Source organism: Amblyomma maculatum, chromosome 1, assembly GCF_055883805.1.
Source record: "Amblyomma maculatum isolate TAMU_Amacu chromosome 1, ASM5588380v1, whole genome shotgun sequence".
Taxonomy (NCBI): Eukaryota; Metazoa; Arthropoda; class Arachnida; order Ixodida; family Ixodidae; genus Amblyomma; species Amblyomma maculatum.
Window position 1 is genome coordinate 398,171,808 of NC_139344.1, and position 13,516 is coordinate 398,185,323.

Consider the following 13,516-nt stretch of genomic DNA (forward strand, 5'->3'; position numbering starts at 1 on the left):
TACAGAACAAAGTAGAGTTTTTTAGTAAAAACAAACAAACTTGGTAGTGCAAGTTAATTACAGCGAAACAGGTGTCTACAAACGAGCTCAAAAAGGTTTTTTTGGTTTGTGGGGTTTAACTGCCCAAAGCGACTCAGGCTATGAGAGACGCCGTAGTGGAGGACTCCGAAAATTTCGACCACCTGGGGTTGTTTACGTGCACTGACATCGCACAGCACACGGGCGCCTTGCTTTTCGTCTCCATCGAAAAGCGGCTGCCGAGGCCGAGATTCGATCCCGCACCCTTGGGATCAGTAGTCGAGCGCCGTAACCACTGCGCCACCCCGACTTTTTTTTTTCTTTATTGCATGGAAAAACTTCCGTAAAAAGGAACAACTGCACTTACTTAAACATGTCCATGTCTTAAGTTACCGGGCTGCTTAATACGAGCCCGACGGGAGCCAGGAAAGAAGAAGAAAAGGGATCGACCTTTAACAATATGAAAACTTCAATACACAAAGCTATACTCGCTACATAAAGCTGTACACAAAGCTATATCATCAAATAAAGCTTGTAAAATTGGTAATGACTGCACACAAAAGCAAGCGCGGATTAGTCAATAGATACAAAAATCATTTATCCTTCCTTTATAACCCCCGCTGGGGTGGTGCAGCGGTTACGGCGCTTCACTACTGTGCCCAAGGACGCGGGATCGAGTCCCGGTCTCGGAGGCCGCTTTTCGATGGAGGCGAAAAGCAAGGTGCCCGTGTGCTGTGCGATGTCGGTGCACGTTAAAGAACCCCAGGTGGTCGAAAATTCTGGAGCTCTTTAGTACGGCGTCTCTCATAGCCTGAGTCGCTTCGGGACGTCAAACCTCGCAAACCAAACCAAACCAAACCAAACCTTCCTTTATGTTGTATCCATCGGTACACTCTCACACAGTTGAAATGCTCAGCTACAAATCTGGTCTGGTCATCTTTACAATCCTCATAGATTGAGCTCGATCATTTCGTTTCTAGTCGAAAGTTACAGGTAACAGAAGTGTGACGTAGTCAAATGTGACACGTAGGAACCTCGCATGGGACTCCCGAAAGCAGTCGAGTCGACGTTTCACCGGCAGGACAAGAGGTTGAGTAAAAATACCGCCTATTGCGACGTCTACTCGAATCCGCTTATTTATAGCGTGCGCTTAACGTGAGGGGTGATAGAAGGGTCTTGTCGCTACACCGTAATAGTCTGACTGCCCAGTTCCAGCTCTTGAGCTTCACATGCGCCCCTTTGCAGAACCCAGCCCTGCATTGCTGTCATAGATTAATCGGCGTTTTGCTGTTAGTTTTCGCTTTGCTTGAGAAGAAGCCTCTATTTTCCGGCCTGCCGCTGTTTATTTGTGTGCGCATTGCTCTTTCAGCACGGCGTATCTGCACTCGGTCGCCCGTATATTTCGTTGTTCGTGCGAAGAAGCTTCCTCAGAAAGCTTAACCAGGCTTCCGGATTTCCGGCAGTTCGATTTTGTCAATGGGTTGCATAGAGGGGGTTGTAACTTTACCTTCACATAATACTGACATTTTTCGCATCCCTCGAGGTCCGTTATGTTATTTTTATTGTCAGGAACGTGTCAGTTCAAGAGTTTTATTTCGTTGCTCGACTAGCATGACTACATTAAAAGCTGAAACTGTTATGCAGCTTAACCGAGGAATATACGTTCATGTGGACCTGCGTTGCATTATGAAACCCCCTACACCCCCAAACCAACGTTTTATAAACATGGTGCCGAGCAAGTTTAGTTTTGTATTTGGTTTGGAAAGTTCATAAGTTGGATTTTTAAAAAATAACGGAGGGCCACAAGGCCTGATTATTTTGATTTTGATATTCACCCCCCTCCCCCCTCAATTATTTATTAGATTGATACAGCGTTTATACATGCGTCGGTCGAGCGCCGCACTAGGGGAATTCTGTATTTTTGTATCATCAGGTGTGTGCGCATCAATCCTAAAATGAGTGCTCCTTAGAGGAAAAACTAGATGCCGTCAGACAGTGCGCTCGACATCAATTCTGCGAAAATGCTTCCTGCTTTGAAGAACTACCGTCGACAATGGTGTAGCTACGCATGCGATTAAATTTCCCAGGCCAGCTGTACGAGAGATTTGCTCGATTTTGTTACACTTGTCCCCAATTAAAGGCACACATCCTCCTCCTATACACCAGGAGGTGACGTAAGCATTGCTAAGGCCTTGTACGGAGGTGGTGGTGCCGTAAGAATGCTCGCTTTTATAGGTAGCCTTACTCAGGAGCCACGTTCATCCACCGATTGTGCTTATCACGGGTTGTTCGCGAGCAGCTCTTCCCCATTGGGGAGAACACCCGTGCATGAAGTCTGTGCTTTGCGCCTTAGTTCAACCGTCATTGTAACTAGTTTTGACACGCGGTCACGGCGCTCCATTGAACGCTTCGAAACAACTATCGGACACTGAGCATGCAAGCGTGCAGGTTACAAGTAGTATTAATTAAAGGCGCGCCACATCGGTGGTCTGAGCAGTGAGGACGTTGGGCTCGAATGGTTGTAAGACGCCATAAAACGCTCCGAAACGCTTATGCGACGCTCTGGGCGCGTTAGTTGCTTTGTCCTGGCTCGGTGCGTGCACGAAGCATGGCGCTCGGCTGCTTATCCCGATGTCACGGCATCAAATTCCTCCTACGGCGGGGGCGTTTTGATGGAGACGTAAGCATGGTTCACGTGCAACTTTGCGGACGTCCGACGTAAAATTACGTTACTATTTTTCGTTAACCCCTTTCCCGAGAAGCCCCGAGTTCACACAAGTTTTTCGTTACGTCTCATATAAGAAAGCAAGGGGGGTAAATGTAATCATAAAACCCACTTCTTCAGAAATAATGGAATGTCTTACTTCGAGAACTTTAAGCGTATAAAATGCTTCTCTCAGCCATTTTCTGCTTTTGAGCGGCATCAGTTTCGCTATGATTGATACTCGCGGCGCTTAAAATGGTTGATTTTCCACTCTTGATTGTAGTTTCGTTTGTCACCGTATATATATATGGTCTTTAAGGGATTTTCAGAAAATGTATTCCAAGGAATCTCTCAGATTTTAATTCGATGGCGTTCCTGCGGGGATCTGCGCAAGTAAAGAAGACCTTCGCATGGATCCCAGGACACATACGGGAAACAAAGCGACACCATGCAAATAAAAACCCAAAGAACGTTGATGCACCCGACAGCCGTTCGATACTTTCTTTCCCCAAAGAGGAATTTTCTTTTTGCTGTAGGTTTGTGCCTTGCATAATGTATTGAGAGAATTCAGGAAGCTAAGCCAGAGGTTTAAGTTTCCAAGTTTCCATCCCCACGCTTCCAGAGCATTGAACGGATTCAGGAGGGGAAGAACTAAGCACCGAGTCGGGAAAGAGCCATAAATTTTACCAACCGTTTGGGCTATGGATGCCGCTTAGGTTTTAGTTTTAAGCTTGTCTTTTAAGTGTGTTGTGGTCCCGAGGCTTAAGTGAAGGGATATTGAGAGTGAATGAGTAACAGGCGAGGGAATCAGTGTGACACTTTCTATGAAACATCCAAACCTTGGCTTAGGAATAAATGGTTTTATTTGTTCTACTTTCTGTTCCCTTCTGGTTGTCCGAAAAAAAAAAAAGAAAGAAAACCAGGTCCCGTGACTTACGTTTATTACATGAACAATACGGTCAGCTTCCTTCAATAAATGGAGTGTTATTCTCTGCCCCGGGTTTCTTTGTATTTTGCTCGCTGAGACTGCAGGGGTATGCAACATGAATCAGCACGCACGCACGCACACAAAATAAGTCCATGTTTTTTTGGATCGCAACCGCAGGAAGCTTACGTTAGGCAGGTAATAATAATCGTTAGATGGCGATATAGATCCTCTTAGTAAGAACCATCTAATAAATTTGTTTATCATGACTTGTTTATTTTCATTCCTTTCTTCCGATCAGTGTTGCCAGGCGTTTTTTCGTTTCGCGTCAATATTGTTTCAAACTGAATCGTAACGCGTCTATATGTGGCCAGCACAGAAAAATAAAAGTAAGACGGAGAAAAGAAAAGCAGGGAAAGAACGAGGGAAGGAAAAAGCAGTAGAAAAAAAGCCTTAAAAAAAAGTCAAAAAGAAAAAGAAGGTAGATGGAGGAAAGATGACGAAATGGAGGTTAGAGCTGTGTGCAGAAAACAAAACTTGTAAAATTTGACACACAAAGTAACAGTGTGTTTTACTATAACATGAAAAATATGTCTCTGTTTAGTTAACCAATACTATTCTATTCGATGTTCTTCAGAAGCCCAGTTTTTATAATTTACCTAAGGATTCACTTTTCTATCCTGGTATAACTTGCGCGCGATCAGGTCAATACTGTTTACTTGAATTCCCAGCGGTGAAGTTGAGCACGCCTGTGTGAGTCACCAAGCGAGCGGCGAAATTAAAAAGAGCTGCGCGAAACGAAGTTTTGCCGTAAAGACGAATTCGTGAGAGATAGAGAGAAAGAGAGAGAGAGAGAAAAGTGCAAGTCTTCCTCAAGATGTGGCATTCATTTCGTCTTAACCCCTCTCGTACATGCGAGAAAGCTAGCGCTCCAGTCGCATCTCCTGAGTCATTTCAAACGTGGGACCGGTATGCAAATTAGGGCCACAGCGTGCTTTCTCACGCGCGAAATCGGGCTGCCTCGCACTCTTTCCTCATTGTGCTCCAGTCAGCCTTAACCGGCTACGCCACCACCGAACCCAGCCGCCTGAATCGTCTTTTCCGTTATTTTCTCGCCATACAGAGCTAGATCCCCATCCTCACTCTGCATTTTCTTCTTCAGCGCATTTCGTGTCCTCTCCTGCTTTCTTTTTCCATCCATCGCATTCTGCTGGCTCGTCCCTCTGTCACTGTGCGAAGAACTCCTTTCTCTCTTTGTCACTGGCCCGAGAAGAGAGGGAAAAGAAAAGGACCGAGATCCCGATTAGGATTCTTTTTGGACGCGACCAGCTTATCGGGGAGCCGTACAAATGGAAGCGCGGGCTGAGGCGAGGAATGTCAAAAACGATAAGCCTCGGCTCAGCGACGAGGATGGAAGTTGGGAGCGAGAGTGTGATAGCGACGGAGGGGCAGGGGGAACAACTATCTATTATTCGCGCGGCCAGAAGACAGGGAGAGTCCGATGTTCGTCGCCACTATACGAATCGACGATGCGATCTGTTTATTCTCTCTTTTTCGAAGCCTTTTCCCTTTTCTTATCTTTTGAACAGCGCCGCAGCCGCCTTCATTAAAGCGGGGGTGCGAGCGAAATGTATGAGTTCCCTTTCTATCTCTGGATGGAGCCGGCCGCAACACTATTCTCGGCACTCCTGCTTTCGTCTGATTTTATTAACTTTTATACGCGGCTTTTGGCTGCGATGAACGATGAAGAGATTGCCAGACTAGTCGGGAGCGGGAGGACCGGAATTCAGGCCCAGAATATTGGAATTTTTATCGCCTTTCTTCCTTTATCGGCGGCACAGCAGTTGCCGCGTGGGAGAAGGGTGGGAGTGAGGGGCTTCTGGTCTTCACCGTCAGTGCAGTTCCTGTTAGTTTAATACACACAGCTTTTTTTTCCCTTTCTTTGCCTTGATCTGCTGCACTCTGCCGGAATTCTCTTTTCACGAAAGCTCCGGAATTATATTACAAAGAGATATTGAATGTAGACCTTCCAGAGAAGGCGATAAGAGCGCCGATCAGCATTGGTGTCACATCGCCAATCAAACTATTGCAAACTACTGCCCACAAAGGCGTCTTATTTGTAAGAGTTGGGAACTGGGCTTTCATTTAAGTCTGGACGAGGCTAGGCTGCGATATTTTCAAGGGACGATAGGCATTTTACTGCTGGCTGCGATTATCTGCTGTGCGCACTCTCATTAGAGACACCATTATAGGTTTAATTCACTTCTTGCGTGCGAAGCGTGGCAGGGGCTAAGTTTAGCTGGCAAGCCAATTATATGAAGTCAAATGGTCATCACTCACCGGTACCGAAGCGAAGAGGCTAGAATGTAATTCGATATGCTCAGAATTATATGACACATGAAAAGCTTGTTATATTTTTGATCAAAAGAAAATATATGCTTGGAACAGTCTGCATTTAAGCACGGGGAGAAATCGCGTTCGTGACTTTCGTGAGTAGAATACGATTTAGCAGAGGTCAACTGAGACGACGGGGAGGGGAGGCTTCTCCTGGCATCTTGTTCCCTGCCTCCATGTGAAGACTGCAGCAATGACCACTGTGATTCCAGCATCCGCCTCGCTTGGGGTAGTTGCTCGGTTCGCCCCTGCGCCTTCACGTAACCGCCGGTTTTCTAGCGGATATAAGCTTTCCTGCGGCATTTTCGGGTCTAAGTACTTCCCAGTGCGGTCTTGGACACACTTTAAATCTTTGTCACTGGTAGATGATTTGTATCACCGTCAAACAACATAAATCCTCGGAAGGGAATAGGCTGAGGCAGGTTGGTAGATCATCTTAACTCAGACAGCATAGCTCGAGAAGAACAGAGAACGAGGACAACGCAGGACTAGCGCTAACGTTCAACACAGCGCTTATTGTGGAAACAGGAGCTTATATATACATATCTGATTTAGTTGAGGAAAAGAACCAGGGACATAGAAAAATAAATGTGACAAGCGTGCCCCACGGCGTCATCCTAGGAATTCAAGCTCTTTTCTTGAAAGGGCTATGGACAGCCTGCTGACACATTGTTCTCCTGCCCGTGCTATCTCAGCTGCTTCCTTGATTACCCTTGTCAGGTCGATGCGGCGCCGATACAAAGTGACAGTTTTATCTTGCAAAGGATGGTAGGGTGGTTGTGCTTCGCATTTTGCTTTTGCAGTGGGCCGCCAGATGGCCGTCTGTGGCAATGTTGCCCACTTTATTGTTATACTCTTAGAGGCGTACATTCAAATATCCACCCTTTTGACCAATCTAGTACTTACCACATGAAGCGGAATTCTGCAGACATCCTCTCTCCTGTAAGGCACGGATGATGGCGAGTGCCACATTTTTTTTTTGTATGTGCCTGCTTCTCTCGCTTAACTAAATCAGATACGCATATATATATATATATATATATATATATATATATATATATATATATATATATATATATATATATATATATATATATATATATATATACATGCTCATGTTTTCACAATAAACGCTGCGTTGAAAGTTAGCGCTAGTCCTGTGTTATCCTCGTTCTCCGTTCTTTTTGCGCTGTGCTTATTCAGTTAAGACAACTTAAATCCACCTCGTGCGGTAGAGTCCACTTGGGTTTCTTTCCACTCGGAATCATTCAAACATAATCTCCGCCCACCTCCTTTCAAATAATTACCATCTCCTATCGGACAGCGAATGCTGCTTTAGTTAAAGGTAGTTTAGAGTTAGGCTAGATGGATTTAGTCCCAGGGACTAAATCCATTGAACTGCGCACTGAACAATAAGTTTACCGGAAAGCAATTTATTGTGTGCTTTATGCTGTACATCTGGGGCACGTTTTAAAAAGGTGAAGTCCTTGAAATTGCTGAAGAGCACAAGCAAACGCCACAAGCGTGTGGATTTCCTTATCTTTTCGCAACAGATTAACAACCTATACAGGAAGAGAAGACAATTGCCAGATCCCCAGTTCCTCCGCATGCCAGCTGGAATGTTTCACACTTATCATATGAGCTTTATTTCATGTTCACTTTCATTTTAGGGCCTCATCTTATAGATTTTATAGAGAGCCCTGCTTTTGAGCGCTATTTGTTGCTGTTTGAATGTAACTACAAACAGAGCAAGAGCAAAACATCCACTGTAGCCTTCGCCTTTCCTATCGCCTTGTATCGAAAGACTCGATACTCGAAGCTGGCGCCGCAGCACTACGTCGCGAAACCGCTGCTCTCCAAATTGCCTGCATTCATTTTTACTTTTTTTTTTTCTCGTCGTTGACTCAATGGACAAGAGAACAAACAGAGGGCCGGCCGCAGTGTGGAGCGCCTTTTTTCGTTTTTGGAGAATCAATATTGATTTGACTCTTTAGACGGCTTATTTTCTATGCACCATTGAATTTTATTTTTGTCGGTGCTGTCGCACTTTTATCTCCTTTTCTGGTGCAAGTACTGCCTGTGTAGAGTGCGGATGCATGCCTATCTCTTAAGGTCCCGTATTAAAGTCCGTCTGTTTGTCTTTATGTAACCAATTTGGTCGTGGCGTTGAGAGTGTTATATGTCTGCGTGAACAACTTGTCGACAACTAGGCGATAGAGCGAAAAGATAGTCACCATGAATTCGTACTCTGCTAAAGGCGCAAGTCAAATTACATGAGGGGTGGTGAGGACCACCATGCGAAACAGGCACAGTTTGTTGTAAATCAAAGTTCGGATGAGTAAAGGTTGCGCTGAAAGCAGGCAGTTTTAAGGGAATACAGGCTCGATTATAGATAAAAAGCGATGAATAAATCTAATTATCGTAAAATAAAAACGGTCACCAAAAGATAAAGTCGAGAAGCAGTAACAGCGCATGAGTTTAAGTAATTTGAACACGTCTACATAATAACGAAGGTAAACAGAGCTCAAGAACTGAGAGCAATCTGGAGGCCTGGCGAACGTGCGATGCCTCGAAATGTAAGAGCGTTGCTCGGTACTATCTTGAAAGTCCCCAGAAATTTGGACGCGATGTGTATTTTGAGTATCAGGTAAAAAGTGACAAAAAATGCTACTTTCTTTTACGTCGAAAGAAAATTTCTTGTGTGCAGCCCTGGGATGTATCTAATTTGTACTACTAACCTTCAGGAACGGACCTGTGTTGGTCAGAAGGGTAGCACAAATCGCCGTGGCAATGAAACTGAGAGGTCAGTAAGTGCACAACACACTCGGAGACATCGAAATCACTAAGACACCAGCTTTAAGAAGCAAGTGCGTTTGTGTCTTCAAGATCAACGTGGCAAGTGCACGACTCCACCTTGCTCAGATGGACAGATATAAGCGAAGATGTTCTCCTCGTGATAGTTCATGTTACCGTAAGCTGGCTTCTTTGTTTCCTATTGTGTTGACGTAACATAGCAAGGAAGGGAGAAAATTTAATTACTTAGTTATTGAAAAGAAGTATTGAAGTGCGTAGTTGTGAAGTAGAAGCCGTGAACGATAAGTGCGGAGTTTTTAAAATACATAAAGTGCGCACGTTTGCGCGTGTTTATTCGCTGACATGCGTCGTTGTACGCTAGAAAATCAGGGTTGCTTCATACTTGTAACGATTACGGCCTTCACGCTTATAGTCAGAACTTTTCACATTGTCGACGGGACGAAAAAACAAAACATTATTAATATCGGTTCTCTGAAAGTAAGTATCAACGGTTCTCAAGACTTACTGAGGAGTGACAACCCGCACCATGGATTAAGGGTCATGACCGTTTGCTATTGCTAGTCCACCTTTTAATACCAGGCTAATCTTGACCTCCTGAAGGAGAGGTTCTGTATTTGTAAACTTCAAGCCATTGTAAATGAAGACTTACCTGCGAGCAGTGTTTCTTGCAACTGAAATGTGCTGAGCCGCACAGCATGCATTGATCGTAACTGAGGAGTGACAGGCGTTCTATAAGCATATATCGTTTACGATCACTTAATGCACAGAACAAAAAGACAGGCATACATGTGCCTAGAAATCTTTGCACGCGATACCTACTGAGCAGTGCAAGCGTAAGGAGCCAGTGCCAATTTATTCATAATCGTTTAGCGATTACTTCTTTACCGTTATTTGCTCTTCATTCATCTAATCTTACCGTATTCGGTTGATGGGCATCAAGTACAGTCCTCAGTGACAGGCGCTAATACTACGTTGAGCGCGTTAGTCTATTATTAGCGCCATGTGCATGGTGTCTTAACCATGCTTCAGTCTTTGTTCACACCTTTTCACTTCCCGCGGGGAACTTCCGCAAACGATGAAGAAGAACTGGGTACTGTTGCTTCATTCACACTCTACAAAGCCTTCTTACGTGATGAAACTGTTTATCATTCGAGCGAAATTCGCACCGTTATGAACGCCTAACACACATATTTGAGCTCGCAGACAATTCATTCTATTGCACAAAGTCGATGCTCATGTACTGTCCACAGCAGAGAGAAACTTCACTGCAGTTACTATGACGCAGTTCCACAAGGCTTGTAAAGGTAGTCTGGGGTACAGTCGGACGTAAGGGGTGCATGTCGACTTGGTGATCGTAGGTGCTATCGGAGTGCATTATTATTTTCTCACCGTCTCCAACTTGTCACCGAGAGTCGCCAAGAAATCTAAGATTAGCGAAAGAGTAGCGATGAACTCAGATTTCTTCGCAAGTGAGAACGCCATCCGGACGTTGTCGGTCCTTTGTATATGGCTGCCATACGCCAAATTCGAATAGTTTTTCGAGCTTTGGATTTGCGTCTTGGAATGCAGTGACCACGTGGATCTTCAGTGACGTCAGCTTCTGTCGGTCTCTTCTATATCTCCTCGAGACTTCGTGGTGATTCAGCGTATTTACGTTGTCTAACGCAACTGTTGAAACATCAGTGTATTGCATTTGGTAATATTTTTGCTGTCAAGGGCAATTTGTCGGCCTTTGTTCCCCGTATACTGATGAGTCAGAGGAACGGAAACGAAACGAAGAGGACTGAACGATCCGGGCAAGGTGGTGACGATGTGGAGCTGCGTTTTAACACGAAGAACTTAAAAATACCGTCGTCGTCTTGTAGCAGTCCGTGACAAAAAGCTTGGGCTTGCATTTTGTTTTGTCTGTGCGTGGGATTTGTGAGACGAATTCGTCGGCTCAGAAGATTCAAACTCCTTGAGTGTCCAATTTTTCTTTGAATAAAACGCAGCTCAGTTCGAGCACTGTGGACAGGTTCTCTTCCAGCGAATCCAAGGGTCGCACCATTTTCTTCTGACTCCACCTGTTGGGGAAATAAGATATGCAAGAATTTAGCAGCAAGTTCTATGCTTTAACATGATCTGTGAAAATGAAGGAATGATTTTTATGGTAACGTTTAGAACGATCATGAGCAGCGCCATCGCTTTAGTTACAACCAAACAACGCTCAAACTATATTTCTAAAACACGCAGTCTTTTATCGTTCTTAATTAGTTTACTTTCAGGCGCCAAATCAACAACTTTCAAGGAAATGTGATATAACTTTTTACAATGTTGCCATATCGATGTCTGTTATCCGGTTATCGCTCAGAAGTTTAGAGAGCCCGAACGTTTCCAATCCACTCGGGACAGTTCGAAGCTCCAGGGACGCATTTAAGCGGAATCATTCAGGGACCATCCTAGGAAGCAAAGTCCGCTCCCTTTTTACTACTTCGCGACCAAAGCTCCAAAAGCAGACAGGGCAATTTATGTAGCCTGACCTTGATTTTAGCCTTATGAGCCTAGCATCGCTACAGTGTGTCTGTAGAGTTAAACCAAACCAGTGAACTAGTGTGGCGCACTATGTCGGACCCATGAGTCAATTACAGGGACCTCTATCCAGCACAATAAACATGACGATTAAGCTTTGACCCTTGACCGTTAGCCCAGCCCACTCCCAAAATCGGGCCCGGGCCATGCGCAAATTGACTTCGGCAAAACTGGGCCAAAATTGATATTCATGTATAGACGACGCCCAGTTCGATGGTCGCATCCGAATTTGGCTCGGGTGAACCACAAAATTTTGGCCGGTAGCTCTACATTGAACAAAGTAAATGCACCGAGTTTATCGTGCTTTCGCACTAGTTAGCGGTGCAACAGGATTAAACCATTGTGATATTTTTGCGCAGGTACCATAGGCGTGTCCCGCAAGTCGCTCAGGAGAATTGACATCAGTGAGTCGTGTAGTTATCGACACTAGTTTAAAATTGTTCAGAAAAAGCCCCAGGTGGTCGAATGTTTCGGAGCCTTTCACTACGGCGTCTCTCATAGTCTTAGTTGCATTTGGACGTTAAATTCCATAAGCCTATCAAAATTGTCCAAAGAGGAGATTCTACATAGAGCGCAACAAGTTTGCATTAATAATTTGTTTTCTTGAGACCGATGGATGCAGTCAGTGATATCAATTGTGGTAACACGAACACTTACCCGAAGAATGCTCTTTCGTTGTCCGTTAGAAGATATATTCGGGTGGTTCCTTCTCTCTCTTTGCAGCTTCGGCGTAGTTTTTTTTTTTTTTTTTTGCATAAACGATATTTTGACCGCTCGGATTCGCTGCATATGATGCTCTACCTGTAACCAAACACATCATATAAGTCAACTCCCTAATTTCATTACGTATTTTGCGAACAACAATTTGCAACTGCTGTAAATTTACTGCAGTTCCCCGTAATTTAGCCACCTTCTCTAACGCAACTCGCAGACGTTTTTGCAACTCCACAGTGACCTTAATATGAACTACAGATACGTAAAACATGGCAAAATTGTCCAGTCGTTGTAGTGAACAAACACTCTGTACGCTACTTTAAGACAAGTGCATTTCAATAGAGACCAGACAGCTCTCCCTTATGAGCCCGTATTTCAGAAATTGCTGCTCTTTGTTACAATTTAAAACTGTATAATTTAACTTTCCGCCTAATGCAATGCGGTCAAGTTTTGCATTGCAAAACTGTATAATTTAACTTGCCGCTTAATGCAATGCGGTGAAGTTTTGCATTGCACAGTGATGCATAAATCAAGGACATCAGTAAACCAGTTTCGTAGGATACCCCTTTTTGAAGGGCCACTCCTCCGGCGCTCTGTCCTGGGGAGCGGGTCACGAGACCGGTATCACATGTATTGATTTATAAATGTTTTTTGTTACAACCCGTAATGCGCACTTGATCGAGGCAACCAGACAAAAATATAAAAAAATATCAATAGTAGATATATGTTCTACTGTGGTTAAAAAATAAAAAATAACGTTAAATCAGGTCTTTAATACTGACGTGCAATGAAACAGGGTGACAGCATTTTCTGTGCTTACTTTATATGTACAACTTGGAGTCCTGGAGGTCCAAGTCTTTGTCCGTGCTCCACGCTCGCCGAAAATGACCGGAGGGCATCTCCAAGTCTGCAGGAGGGGAAGGAGATTTACGATCACGCTCAATGAAGGAGTCCAGCTCAGCGTTGTCCACGCTGCCATATTCCCCCACACATAACGAAGAACTACAAGCCGTCAAGAATTTTAGTGATGTTGTTGCCCTATCTGGAGAAGGTTTCGTTTGGTTTATGGGGTTTACCGTCCCAAAGTTACTCAGGCTATGGGAGACGCCGTAGTGGAGGGTTCCGGAATTTTCAACCACTTGAGGTTCTTTAACATGTGCTGACATCGCACAGCACAAGGGTGCCTAGCTCTTTGCCTTCATCGAAAAGCGGCTGTCGCTCCTGGGATTCAATACCGCATACTTGGGCACAGTAGTCGAACGCCCTAACCTCTGCACCACCGCGGCGGGCAGCTTGAGAAGGGTACATGTGAATTGACTTGCGCCACGAAGAGTGTCCAGCTCTCACGAAACGCCTGTTATAAAGCGCTTTTATGCGCC

General features: G+C 44.6%; 1 protein-coding gene across 2 annotated transcripts in view; it reads right to left on the bottom strand.

Annotated features, from left to right (window-relative positions):
* Nucleotides 1-9,584: 9,584 nt before the first annotated feature.
* Nucleotides 9,585-13,516, bottom strand: part of LOC146208676 (lens fiber major intrinsic protein-like) — a 51,723-nt gene continuing 47,791 nt past the window's right edge. The window contains exons 7-9 of one of the 2 annotated variants that reach the window (XM_084595910.1): nucleotides 12,958-13,044; nucleotides 12,081-12,224; nucleotides 9,585-10,918 (exon numbers count right to left, since the gene is read on the bottom strand). In XM_084595910.1, coding sequence (XP_084452036.1) covers nucleotides 12,959-13,044 — 86 coding nt within the window. In that variant the 3' untranslated portion in view covers nucleotides 9,585-10,918; nucleotides 12,081-12,224; nucleotide 12,958. The remainder of the gene's footprint in view (nucleotides 10,919-12,080; nucleotides 12,225-12,957; nucleotides 13,045-13,516) is intronic. The other variant, XM_084595909.1, reaches the window with a different exon arrangement.